Source organism: Marmota flaviventris, chromosome 7, assembly GCF_047511675.1.
Source record: "Marmota flaviventris isolate mMarFla1 chromosome 7, mMarFla1.hap1, whole genome shotgun sequence".
Lineage (NCBI taxonomy): Eukaryota > Metazoa > Chordata > Mammalia > Rodentia > Sciuridae > Marmota > Marmota flaviventris.
In genome coordinates, this window is record NC_092504.1 from 50,933,065 (window position 1) to 50,948,112 (window position 15,048).

Genomic DNA, 15,048 nt, shown 5'->3' on the forward strand with positions numbered 1-15,048 from the left:
ATCTATAAAAAACATATTAGTCTGACTCTTTTGCTTTTGATTGCTACCACCACACTCAGAACTTAGATGGGACACGTATGCCTCCAAAGTTAAAAATTAAAAAATCAAGTGATGTTAAAAAAATCAAGTGACGTAGAGGTAAAAATTAGAGGCTCTATCTTACATAATCTTAAGAATTCCAGTGTCCCAATATAGATATGATGTGTAACCTAAAGTGAAGCTGTGAGAAGAACCCTTGGTTTAAGTCAATTTGTCAGAATTTTAGTTCTTATTTTTGAAATTTTGCTCTGTAGATTAAAGTAAATTTTTCATTTCCAGATTTTATATATATATTTTTTTTTCAAAAAAATATTAAAATGAGTCATAATCATAAATTCAATTCCAAAAGCCAAAGGCAAAGTGAAGTTCAAGATCCTGGTCTGAACATCAACCAAGCCATGAAGGGATCACATGTATTATCTAGGGTACTCTGAGTGCAACAAAAAACAGACACACACACACACTCACAATAATCTTTTTTGAGAAGTGCATGCAAAGTCGTGCTCTTTTGAAACACAATATTAGAAAATCACAATGGAGATAGAGAAAATGTAAAGACTACCCATGGGCTTTGGTCCTAAGAGTGCTAAGCAGTCCTTGCCACCAAAGCACAGACTCTCACTGATTCCCAAACAAAACAAATATACAGAAAGGGAGGCGCACATTTATGCCACAAAGGAGATGGTCCAGGCTGGGCCACAGAAAATACTAACTAGAAAATTAATGAAATTGAAAAGATGATTAAACATGGTTTTCTTTCCTTAATTGACCACTCTATTGACGAGTCAGTATTTTCCTATTATTTGGACTTACTTTTGCTCTTACTAATCTAAATAATTTTTTAAATCTCTTTGACAACCAAATCCCAGACACATCCAATAAAATATATCCACCCAAAAGTGTACATCATAATGTCATTCATTCGGTTGAAGAGAAATTCTTCATCACTAGTAATCATCTAACACATAAAATCATCAATCTTGGGATTAAAAAGAATGATGTTTAGAAACAGGAAACTAATACCAATGATTTAAGAAATTCTGAAATATCTGAATGACTATAAAATTCAGACATTATGAAATTCAGATAAAAACCTTAATTTATGATGCTTGATAAGAAGAAATCTGTACTATTTATGTTTGCAGATGTATATTCAAAATTCAAAAGTCTGAGAACATTTTGGAGAGCAGCTCCAACTTATTAAGACAACAAAGTAAACAAGTCAGGTTATGGAACCTGTACATTGTGAAGAGGGATGGAATAGCATTTCTTCATTTTTATTTTCTATTTTTGTTTCATTTGGTATAGAGACTTTGCTTGTGGAAAAACTGTGGATATATCACCACCAAGCACACAAATGCATAAAGGTATTGTATTCACAAAAATCTTGGGAAAACTTAGACCAACCAAAGCACCCAAATGCATTGATAAATGTGGACGAATCCACTACAAATATGAAATAAAGTGCTTCGTATCTATCTCCACTGATTATGTGATCAGAAAATATGTTATTAATAATAGTTAAGAACACTCACTAACAAGAAATACAACATCTACAGGAAAGCCCTAACATGTTGTATATGAGTCAAATCTTATTATCCTTCCCAGGTGCTCCAGGTTCTTTGTGTTTCTGGTCTTCTTTTGTAAGTGACCTTCTCTGTGGCATTGCAGCTTAGTGAGGCACGTTAGGACAGATGAAGGTTTACTATATTTTTTATATAATCAAAACACTGGTTTAGAAAGAAGAGGATAAAAAAGATTCAATGTGAAAAAGGACAGTGGATTTACCAGAAGTCAGGTTTAGCAATGGAGAACATTAAAACAAACAAAATCAAAGGAAAAACTGTATGTTGTGCCTCCGATGTTGAATTTGAAATTAGGGGAAGTGAGTGATTAAAAAAAAAAAACAGACTCAAGTTTTTCGATGCTTACTCAAAGAGATTGAAATTTGATAAAAAAAAATATGTTGAGAAGATTTAACACTATGCCTGTTTTCAGGGGAAATGTTAATAGAACATAACAGGCTGCATCATGATGTTTCTTCAACTGGTGAAAGTTAGCATCACCAAATATCCATGGGTTTCCTTACTTGTGCATGCCATTGTGGGTGGATCAGAGTCCCTCCTGAAATAATCCTTTTCACAGACACAAGAGGTTGAAGCTTCCTCATGGGTGTAACTGTGAGGTGGACATTTGCTGCAGCTCTGGCTGTGAGGTGAGGCTTTGAAGAACCCAGGTCTGCACACTGTCAAAAGAAATAAGAGACTAAGCTTTTCCCAGGAAGAGATGCAGTGTTTGTTTTGTGAATAATGTATCATTTGGAATAGTATACACAGATTACAGGTAATACAATCTTGGCATGAATTTCAAGAATTTTTCATAAGCTTCTGGATCATAAATATCAGACTATTCATTCAAATAATCAAATATTTATCTAAAGTATTAAAATTAAAAATGTATGGTATGTACATATATCAATAATTTTATGCCACAGGAGCTTATAAGAAATTATATTTATGTAGACAAATGCTTATATGTATTTAAAACTGAAGCAGTGCTGAGTACAATTTTACTTAATATACTGAAACTGCATTGGAGAGCTTCAAGTTATACTATATAATCCTACAAAGGAATGGTAGAGGATATACTAAAAAATTTTATATTAAATAGACAAATTAATCATCAGATGCTAAAATTTTCACAAGTTCTGTTATATTGGAGATGCTGCAGAAATCAGTTTTTCTATCATCCATATGATATTAACTTCAGAAGTCATAGTTTAAGCATTTGTTTTAGATTTTCTCCATTTTAAACGTTTTCTTTAAGTTTCTTACTAATTCAACATTTATATATTCTGAGATCAGTAATATTTATATTCCATAAACACTGTAATGATTATAAATAATAAAAAGCTATGTCTTATTCAGTTTTGCATTTACAGTACTTATTCCAGTGTTTGACTGCAACACGGTTTTAGAAAATGACATGAAATAATGCATGACTGAATCAGTGAAGAGTATTATTGAGCAGTTTAGAATCATAGGAAGGAGATGTTTGCTGATACTTTTGTTAACTTTTCTCAGTTGGTAGACAGGTAAGTAGCTGGTGGTCATGAAGCCAATCTTTTTACTGTGTGAATTCCAAACATTTTCATATCCTCCTTTCCTCTCAAAAGGTAATAGAGTCAAACTTCAATGTTCCTATTAGTTAGTCTGGGCCAATTAAAAACTGCCAAACTGATGGTTAGAATACATTTTAGCGCTTATTTTACATAAAGCTAATAAACTGCATTTTTTTTCCATTTTCAGATTTCACTACATATACTTATGAGTATTTATTAATTCAAGCATCAAGGCACATTTGCTGAAACTCAAAGGTGAACGTGTATTTCAATAGAAAATTCTGGTAGACATAATGAATTGGAGCTAATTTTCATGTGCTATAAATGATCTGGGGTTTTAGTAATCCATGCTAAGGCTTTTTTCCATCTCCATGAATAATCAGGAATTGGCAAAAATAAGAAGGTACTTTTTCCAGTAGATCTAATTATGGTGATAGTAAAGCCTTAATGCTCTTATAAATTCAGAGAAAATGTGAAGTTATTTGAAAGATAAGAAGAGCTTTTTGATAGTATTAAGGACATTCTTGTAGTAAAATGATTAAGAGAAGATTTAAAATATTATTTTTTCTTATAATAGGATTGCTATAGCAGCCAATGCAATACTTAGCTAAAGTTATCCAATTTTTATTCTTTTATCCTTTTAGTACAACCATTCTCACACTAAACTCTATTTGCTTTCAAAGGTATGAAATGTCAATCTGCACATTCTGCATATTTGAAATTCATTTATCATTAATGAGACATTCTTTGGTTTATAATGAATGCCATTCAAACTAAAAACTTCATGTAAGATCATATACAACACTATTGTTCAACCCTGCATGGGAGCTTTGGAAACAAGAAATAATTTAAATGTAAGTAAAATGTAGATAAATGTACCATTATGCCCTGCAGTCTAACAAATCTTTTCAAGCAAGTGTGATGGGCCAGAAACTTTGCTTGGTAATAGACTGCAATGGTAAACAAGATAGGTAAAGCCTCATCTTTGTGAGTCTTAAAAGTATTGCATTAATAATTACAAATATGATTATCCTAGGAAAGAGAAAGAACAGTGGAAGTGAATATAGACTACCCCATTTAAACAGAAATATTAAAGAAACTTCCCTTAGGAAACAGAGTCTCCAATGAAATTTGAGATTAAGAAATCATCCATTTAAGTCTGAGGTTAGCAAAGGACCATATGAGATAGAGAACACAGAGAGCAGAAGATAGTAAAAATGATAAAGGAGACAGTTGGAACAAAGTGGAAGTCACAAATTTATACATCAAAGTGGGCAACCAGTTCACAAAATCAAGATTGCAATGGTTCAAATTAACAATTTTCAACTTTACAACAGTGTAAAAAGATATGCATTCAGCAGAATCTGTATTTCAGAATTTTAATTTTGATCTTTTTCTGGGCTAATAATAAGTAATAGATATTCTTCACAGTGTGGGCAGTTCAATTAGTCACATCACCTTAAAACCATATACAAAATAAGCTTTGTACTAGATAACTTTGCCTAACTGTATGCTAAAGTAAGTGTTCTGAGCACATTTTAAGAGCATTAGGTTATGCTCTGATGTTTGTCAGGTTAGATGTTTTAAATATATTTTTGATTTATGATATTTTTCAGTTACAATGGATATATCAGGATATAATCCCATGGAAGAAACATATGTATTATAGACTTTGTTTTACAATGAAAATAAGTCATTATAAAAGCTTGACAAACTAAAATTTCATATATTTAAAGTAACTGCATATTTTGAAGTAGGGGATTAATAAGATCAAAGTAGCACTTAGGAGATCGTTTCAGAGCTGCAAGAAAATAGATTGGAGAAAGCAAGAACAGAGGCAACCGACACTTTTGTTTTTATATTGGTCGAAAGACAATACTGTTTAAACCAGAGGAGTCTCAATAGATAAGAGTAGGTGATTATTATTTTTTAAAGGAACAAGACAAAATCAATTAGATTTCACAGCATATTTAATGGCAGAATTAATAAGAAATTATAATAATTACTGTAAAGTGTTTGGATTAAACTGTACAGGAAAATGCTGGTGCTATTTTCTCAGATTAGAGAACATGAGATATAAAAAATGTTTTAGGGAACACAATGAATAATGCTTAATGCATTATTTAATTTGAAGGAGCTAATGAAAGCTAAGTATATGTAAAAAAGGAAGACTACATGATTGAATATTATCAGAAAAATATTGGCAACTAATTTTTCATTGCCTTTAGATTCATAACTCCAAAACCCAATGGTATAAGCAACTGTGTTAGACAATCATTATTGCTATTTTCTTAGTTTACTTTATTTCCTAGTATTAATGTAATTATATTGAGCATCTTATCTTCAAACTCTTTAAAAGTTATTTTCCTTCATTACAGCTTAATGACTATATTTTCTCTAAATGGAAGTCATTAGAAAAGAAGAAAGAAAATGTCTAATTTTCCTACCATCAAATATCCAAACTTATATGCAGTTGTGCCCATCCACTCTACCTTTCTTCCTATTATAATAAAAGTGTTATTCAAACTGAAAACTTCATGCAAGATTATATACAACATTATTGTTTAACCCTGCATGGAAGCTTTGGAAACAAGAAATAATATAAATGTAAGTGAAATCTAGATAAATGTGCCATTCTTCCCTGCAGTCTAACAAATCTTTTCAAGCAAGTGTGGTGGGTCAGAAATTCTGCCTTAGTTCATATCAAGGAAAATCTTGACTTAGAATTCCCTCTATACTGACATAACATCTCAAGTGTCTACAAATATTTTCACTGAAATGAAAACATAATAAACCATTATTATCACTTGATTCCTATCTCCCAGTACCTATTCAATGGTTTTGATCTACTTTCAAACACAAATCCTTAAAATCATTTTTCACAATTATGTGTGTGTGTGCATTTATGTGTGTATGTGTACATATATATACATACACACACATAAATATATATATATATGTGTATACATACACACATAAATGAATATATATTATATATATGCATAATATATATTATATATATATATATATATATATATATATATATATATATATATTATTCTAAATAACAGATTGATGCTCTCCACTGAAATTACTGTTTAAAGACTGAAATTACCACATTCACTCCTCATCAGCATTTGAAAATGCTTTCTTTTGGGAAGCTTCAGTTATTTTCATGACAAAATTCCAATATAATCCACAACTTTCCATGCAATATTTAAAAATCCTTCAAATGTTACCTCCATTCACATTCACTGTCTCCATCCACTCTAACCTGCACCTGAGGAACTTCTCTGCCTCTCAACTAGGGGAAAATATTCTAGGCCCAAAACAAGAAATATACATAAACTAATTATTTTTAAAAGGCTTGAAGCCCATGATAAAGAATTTGGATTTAATCTGTAGACATTTGGAATTATTTATTTTTAGAGGGAACACTTCTTGTCAGTACTGTGGCCAGGTGTGTTTGGACTATGATGAGAAAATAAAAATTATTTTTCACACCTGTGAAGCTACAAAGTATTGGGAAAGATAAATAATAATCAATAAAAGCAAAACTCACCTTTTACATTTTAATGAAGAAAATGTTTAACAAATAAGTAGTAAAATTTCTCCAAATTCTAATTCAATTTTTTTTCAAAAATATAGGAAGATACTGGAACACAGTTGTTTTACACAATGATGTCTGTACCTTACCTAGATATTATTTAGAAAACAGTATTCAGAGTCTGTTTAAGATGATCAAGAAATGGGAGACAACATCTTCACTCTATGTTGATGTTTTATGAGAGACTCTTTTATCAATTTGCAGGAAGGACAGAAAATATTTTCATAACTAGTTCTATCCATCCAAGCTCATTTTAAACCTATCTTTTTCATGATCTATGAGACAATCAATTCCCATGATTGCATGTTCTTTGCCTCTTCATGCCTCATAATTTTGTACAATTTACTTTGCATCTCTCTTATGACAAGAGCAAATATTTTCCATGCCTTTATTTGTATGCATTCTTATCCCCCACAAACTTGTATAAAACTTCTGGAGAACAAAACCATTCATTTGATTTTTATCACATGTAGCACATTTTCTTAAATATCCATCAATATCTATTGGTGTAAATAGTATTTTTGTGTCCTTCTCAAGCCCAAATGACGAGTAAGAACTTAATACAATCTGGATAATCTGATTTATTTAAATATTAAGTCCTGGAAATAGAAAATAATATGTATTTTAGAAGTTTTATACAAACCATCAAACTCCATGTTTTGTATTTATCAATTCAAAAATGAGACTATCCATAGTTATTAAAATAAATGTTCTTAAACTAAACAAAAACCTAGCCATTAATATTTAAATGAATACAGGATTAAAATTGTTACAATTGGGAAAAAGTGCTGCATAATTGGATTAGAATTTTTTAAAGATCTTCAAAGTTAGTACTAATTCTGAAACTGACAATCGAAACTGATTTTTCACACTACTTATTCTCAAACAAATTATTTTTAATATCTCCAATATATTCTAAGCTTAAAGAGTTATTACCCTTGAGGTACCTAAGTGTACTCACTTTATGATTCAAAGCCAACACTCCAGGAGTATAGGCACTGAAAAAAATTATAAATAATATAAAAGATAATTACTCATTCATTAATTTAAAATATTATAGTCCACACTATTAGAATAAAAACACACAGACTATTTTAATGTATACAATGTATATTTCACATTACATTGTATATATGTAAACACACATACATACACACACACACACATATATAATCAAGGGATGTGGAAACAAAAATGTACAGACTTCTGTCTGTAATAATTAGGAAATAATTAACCTTCAAAAAATTATTGCATTTATCCAATTACATTTTATTGAGAAAAAAATCACTACAAATAAGACTTTTACTATAGCTTTATTTTGTGTGAATTATCAAAGGATATAAACTAAGGAAAGTTTTCTTTCTTAATAGACTTTTGAAAGTGATGTATGCAGAAGAAATGAAAGTAAAGACAAAACATGCCCCAATCTACAGAATACAACAAAAGAAGTCATAAGTGTGAAGTTTATAGCAATCAATATCTGTGTCAAAAAAAACAGAAAGTTTTAGCTGGGCATGGTGGCACATGCCTGTAATCCCAGTATCTCAGCAACTTAGCAAGGCCCTAAGCAATTCAGTGAGACTCTGTCTCTAAATAAAATACAAAATAGGACTGGGGATGTGGTTCAGTGGTAGAGCACCCTGGGTTCAATCCCCAGTCTTCCCTGACCCCACAAAAAGCAGAAAGTTTTCAAATAAACAACTGATCACTATATCTCAAGTCTCAAGGAAAAGGAAAACAACAACAACATAGTAAACCCAAAATTAGTAGAAGGAAAGAAATGATATTTTCATAAATAAGTAAAACAGAGAGTAAAATGAAATGCAAATGATCAACAAAGTGAAAAGTTGGAAAATTCATTCTGCTGTCATGTATGACTAAAATAAATAAACAAATAAATAAAAATTTTAAAAAAAGATAAACAAGACTCACATACTCTTAGCTAGAGGAAGAAAGAGAGACAAAAGACACAAATAAAACAGAAGATGAAAATAGTGGCATTACAACTGACACCACTGAATTGTTATTTTTAATTATTAGTTTAATTGAATTTTTTTCATAACTGCACTTTCAATATGAACTCAAGATGTTTACCAGTTTTAGTCTTCCAAACATAAAAGAGAACCAATTCAGATATTATACTTTAATATTAGCATGTGTAGGGTATGTCTGAAAGTATGTATGTGAAAAACACTTTTCATACCTGATTATATATTTCCTACTTTATGAAAATTTTTAAGTAGATAAATATTTGGGAGATGCTAAGGAGTCTATTAGTAAAATTAGTATAAACTATGCTTGAATTAAGCATTGGAACTTTTTTTAAATTTCAGCCTGTTTAATTTTCTTTCTCTATTTTTTTAAATTTTTCTTCTTAGTTGTACATGACAGTAGATTCCACTTTGATAAAGTTATACAAGCACAGGATATATCTTATTCTAATGAGGACATGATGGTGGATGGACATTATTGTGGGTTGACATTCTTGTGGGTGGACATGATGGTGGGATTTACTTAGGTATTTTCATATGTGTACACAGGAATATTATGTTAGATTTAGTTTATGTCTTTCCTATTCCTATCCTAACTTTCTTCCCTTTGTTCCCCTTTTTCTAATCTACTAAAGTTCTCTTCCCCATTCATTGTGGTTTTCCTTCCACATATCAGCAAAAACATTCTACCTTTGTTTTTTTGGGATTGTCTTATTTCACTTAGCATGATATAGTCTCTAGGTCCTTCCACTTAATGGCAAAGGTCATAAAGTTATTCTTATTTATGGATGAGTAGTATTCCATTGTGTATCTCATACCATAATTTCTTCATCCATTCATCTGTTGATAGGCATTTAGGTTGATTCCACGTTTAGCTATCTATTCTCAACATTTTATCCTATTTCAAACATTTCAATAAAAGTTGACTATCTGAAGAAAAGTCCACCTCGATATCAAAAGATACTATGTGCAGCTATTTTATTACATCATTGGTCTTCTGAACAAATTGTTTTTGAAGTTTTTCACAATTTAAATTCTTCATAAGTAAAGAAGCATCTGCTATCAAATGTGTCTTATCAATCCAATTCTCTGAAAATTTGCACTTTAAAAAAGAGAAAATACAAATTAACTCAAATTGAATGACCTTTTAATTTTAAATGATAAAGCTCTGTTACCTTCTTTTTATTATGCTTTCAATTCATGAAAGCAATTTTTAAAATTTAAGGAAATGGGCACATCACAAAACATGGAGAAAACTATCTGTTACATAATTATTTTAGAGCACCTAAACTTTAGCATTATGCCTTGCAAATTCTTTCAACATATTGTCATGGGTAATTGGCCATCTAAACTCATACTTCTTTTATACCTTCACAAGCACAATTGATGCTTATACTAATTTAATAACCTTAGAGCAAAGCCATAAAACTTAGAGCAAAGCCATTTTAGAATGAATTTACTATGGAAAATTGCATGAAAGAAGAAATCTGTGAATGAATGTTATCTCATTTGAAACCATGAAATAATTATATTTATTGTAAATAAATGTATTTATTTTTCTAAATTAAAAGACACTCAAGTATCCCACTTTTAGTTTTCTTTTATCATAGACAAAGATAATTTTTGTGCATAAATTGATTAAATTTGATGACATCTAGGTTTCTTTACTGTTTCATATTGACTATGAGGAAGAATTAAAACTAGATATTCATATAAAATCATAATATTTTTTTCTGCCTTCAGAGTTTTTTTCTTTGTCCTCATTATTGGATGATTTAATGCATTATGTCCACTGTCCTATATATGCGACATTCATGAAAAAATATAAAATTGAGCAATTATATAGGTAGCTTATAAAATTACATAGGTTTTTATATGTGTATGATAGAGGATTTTACAGAGAATTGAGGGGACATGATGTAACTCTCATGTTAACATGAATGCTTGCTGCCATGATAGGTAGAATGGAAATATTAAGCTAGATGATTTGTCCCATAATTGAAACAAAAGCTTAATTGACTGTGTATTGGATTTGAACTATCCAGTATTTCTAGAATGAGGTAATGAAAACTGGTTTGTTTAATTCATGTTACCATGAAATAAGTCCAGTTTTGAATCATGAAGTGAATATGTTCTTATAAATTCTCATGTGGGAGAAAAGCTTCCAGAATAACAATTGCTATTGAAGATATACACAGTCTAACTCAAGTGTTTTGGCATGGAGAGTTAAGTTAGAAAGTTCATTTTGTTATAAACATTTCTCCTTGTACTATTGGACAATACATATTAGTCCACTGCCCCCAAAAGCAGTTCTGCTCATGTAACAAAATTATATTTCCTTAATGCAGATGAAAAATTATGGGTAGAATATGTATTGTTTTGAAGAATAAAACACCATAGGAGGTATTATAAATGCATTTGTGACTATGTCTGCTCCTTCAAAAAAATCCAACAATGACTAGAACAATAAGAAAACTTATTCTTCAGTCAAGGCAGAGAATTAGTGTGCAGACTATTATAAATTTTGAGTTTAATTAAAACACCAAAAGGAAGTTATTAAAAAGCATAAATAAATATAAATAAAGTATAACACTATAATTTTTCTTAAAAACAAATTTAAAAACTTGCTCCTTGATTGTTAGAAACTCTACTTGCTTTAAAGAATGTAGCATATTTGTAGACATGAATATAGGTACAATTAAAGAAGTATACAGTACACATAGGACTTGCAGTTGTTCTAAATGAGTTTTCTCTAAGTTATATAATGAGATTTAAATGAATCGAGACATTTTTAAAATATTCAATCCATACCTATGAAGTGCTACTCTTTTTATTTGAAAATGTAAAGCAAAGGGCTAATGTAGTTCATTTGGTGGAAGAAGTCATATATTTGCTATTAATTTTCAGCATGCAATTGTCCTACTTGGCCTCAAACAAATTCAGATGTCAATATTTAGGAGCTTAATTCTTTTATTCACAGAATGGGAAATCCATGCCCAACATAACTTGATGAACACTGTTTTTTAATAATATACCTTCTTTCCAAAAGTTTCATGCAAGCACACTCTAGAATGTATTTCATAGCACTACATTGTATGTTATTTGTATTTAATAATGCTTTGTTAACTTACTTTTTATTTATTTGATATGATCAAGTGATATAGAATTATTCAATCATTCCTAGAATTTATTCTTACAAACTAGGTACATGGCAATCTCAATTTAAAAACCAGAATTGTTTTTAAACCTTTTTTTCCTCCAGAAACCAGAACAGGAAGAAAAACAAAAGCCAAAAAATAATAACTTGAAAAAGTGGAACTTAGGGAAAAAATAACTTGGAAAAAGCAGATGATTAGAAAGCAAATTCCTGATTTTTTAATATGGAAATTTAGATTTTAATGTTATAGTCTTAACCCAAATAAGATGAGGTCTTAAAGCATGCTCCTTTTGCATTGCTATTTTATGATTAACATTCTGCCACCATTTCTCAAAACATTCCCTCCTCTTTTGTGACCAAATGACAAAGATATAATAATAATGGTAGGCACACTAATAAAACAAACTGACACTTATTTGGCATGTTCACTATAGCTAATCAGTGAGTAAAGCTCTGCATAGATTCCAATGACTTCATTAGCAAAAGAATAATCTGAAGTCATTAGCATTGATATTCCATTTTTCAGGTACAAGGCTAAGCAACATGTCTACATTCTGGAAACCAATTAAATGGAGAATTTAGAATTTCTGGATAGGTATATCTGATAACACAATAGGCTTTCTCTGCAGTGTTCTGCTGCCACTGACCATTCTTGAGTATATAATGCTATGGAGAAAACTTGCAAGTGTTCAAAGGATTCTGACCAGTCTCCTTTTAGTCAGATCTCAATTTGTTAACTTTTTTTCTCATCGCTGTGTTCTCTACCATGCCTATTCCTATCTTTCACAGTTCATGTAGCTGAACACTATCTTCTCATTGGCTATAGGGTCATAGACTTTAGGCCACATAAACTTGAATTCAAATCTTAACAGCTTTACATTTCACGTGGAGAAAAAATCGTGTATCCATAAATTATACCATTCTTATGTATTATTTGCAAATAGAAATACATATTCCTTATAAATATTTGGAATGAAATGCCTGGCAGAGATTAAGAGCTTAATAAATGATAGCTCTTTAAAATTATTATAATGATTACTTTGAATAATATGCCAGTAGTCATTGAGTTTTAGCCTTTATGGTACTTGTCCGCTTTCATTTCAGATTATATTTCAAAGCCACAGGACCACAGAACTGAATATGATGTTGAAGGTGACTATCACGTGCCTGACATAATGAACACACATACAGGGGTTGGATATAATGCTCAGCAGTGATTTCTCCCATTCCTCCACCCTGCCCCCGACTCTTGTTGCCATTCAAAGAACCATACTAACACTTAAGTGAGAGTATATGAAAAAGCTTTATAAAGGTAGCCTAAAATTTAAATAAGAAAACAAGTTGCAGGACTTTTAACTATTTAATGGAGACACAAACACACAAAATAGCCTGCCTAAAGTCATACAGACATTCAAGACTAGAATTCTGCTCCCTGACTCCAATACTATGCTCAATCAAATACAGCATTAAATTATTCTCAGAAGGATAATGACTTATTTTTAAGACTAAAATAGACCTCACAGAAGCACATGGCATTGAAAGCATTTTCCTGGCAGCCTTTACTTCTCCACTGTTATTTCAGGCTCACCAGAGACTTCCATTATGTCATCTATTGTGGACTCAGTTCACTACAGGATGGGCATTTCTGAAAATTAGTCTAGAACTGGTATAAGCAAATTCAAAATATTGAGCCCATTAGAATTTAAAATTCTAAGTTATTCAACTTACTGAAGATAAAGTTGACTAAAGAAGCATTATATAAAGAAACAAGGGGTAGGCAGGAAAGGTAAGGGTGAGATTTATCTGCCTGGGCTGGCATTGATTAAATTACACATTTTCAAGAATTATCTTATTAAAAGATCTTTGAGCTATTAATTCAATATGTCAAGAACTTCTCTTAGGCATGGGTTAACGCATTGTCAGTGCTAAAAAATAAATTAAAGGTGCTTTTGTGATGTAGTTGTGATGGTCTTTTTATTAAAAAAAATAATGCTTTTTTAACTTTGTTTTATTATTTATTTATTTATTTATTTTTATGTATTTCTGAGAATCGAATCCAGTTCCTCACACATGCTAAGCAAGTGCTCTACCACCAGGCCACAACCCCATTGTTATCATTTTTTTATCTCTTAGAGGTATTTATGTGGTAATAAAAATACTTCATCAATGAGACTACTCATCAATGAGTTTTTAAAAACATTTAGTTCTTAATACAGAGTATGTTTGTTTATATATATAAGCATATATTTTGTTTATGTTTGTATTATATAGACATATATATATATATATATATAAACAAACATACTCTGTATTATATACATATATATTATATATAAACATATAAACATACTCTGTAATATATATATATATATATATATATATATATATATATATATGTCTCAATATAACACTTAAAATCATTTATTATGTACCACTCCATCCAATTCTTCAGAAACTTACAGTTTTACAACACAGTGAAAGAGTTAATTATAAATTCAATCAGAAAAGTTGTAGAAATCTTATCTGACACTGCATATAATTAGCATAACATTTTCGGGTAATCAGTTATTCCAATGATATAGAACATTACTTGGTACCTTGGACTAATATTTTGGATTTTAAGTAATGTCTGTTATGTAAGAAATTATCTATAAAAGATGATTTCTCTCTCCTTGATGAAACACACAAATAGAGTTCCATGCACATATGGATACTTGGCTGAAACACTTTAGGGAAGAGATGTGCACAAGAAAATAAATGGTAGAGAAATGAAAATGTGTGAGCATTAAATGGAAAATTTGCAGTTTATTGAGTGCTAGGTGCAGGCCTGTGCTAGTTAGAGGTATTTTTAAAGGGGAGAAAGATGCTATCAGAGGTATTTATGGGAACAAAATATAAGAATACCAAGTAGTGTTAGAGGGTGAGGGTTTATAAGATCTGCCTGATCTCAAATGTGAGCCAAAAATGATCACATAGAGATGAAGAATGGACAGGTTGGGTAAAAGTATACTAAATCCATCATTAATAATTGTTACTACTGAGAATATTTGACATACTATTAAACATGATATGGCTTAACAGTATGTTACAAAAAATAAATAAATTTGTCAAGAATAATATTAATTTAAAAGAC

The 15,048-nt window shown here is 30.4% G+C and overlaps 1 protein-coding gene across 4 annotated transcripts in view; it reads right to left on the bottom strand.

Annotated features, from left to right (window-relative positions):
* The window catches only part of Epha5 (EPH receptor A5), a 332,221-nt gene that overhangs the window by 161,626 nt on the left and 155,547 nt on the right, over positions 1 to 15,048 (bottom strand). For all 4 annotated transcript variants that reach the window (XM_027947325.3, XM_027947323.3, XM_027947324.3 and 1 more), the window contains exon 4: positions 2,129 to 2,284. In XM_027947325.3, coding sequence (XP_027803126.1) covers positions 2,129 to 2,284 — 156 coding nt within the window. The remainder of the gene's footprint in view (positions 1 to 2,128; positions 2,285 to 15,048) is intronic.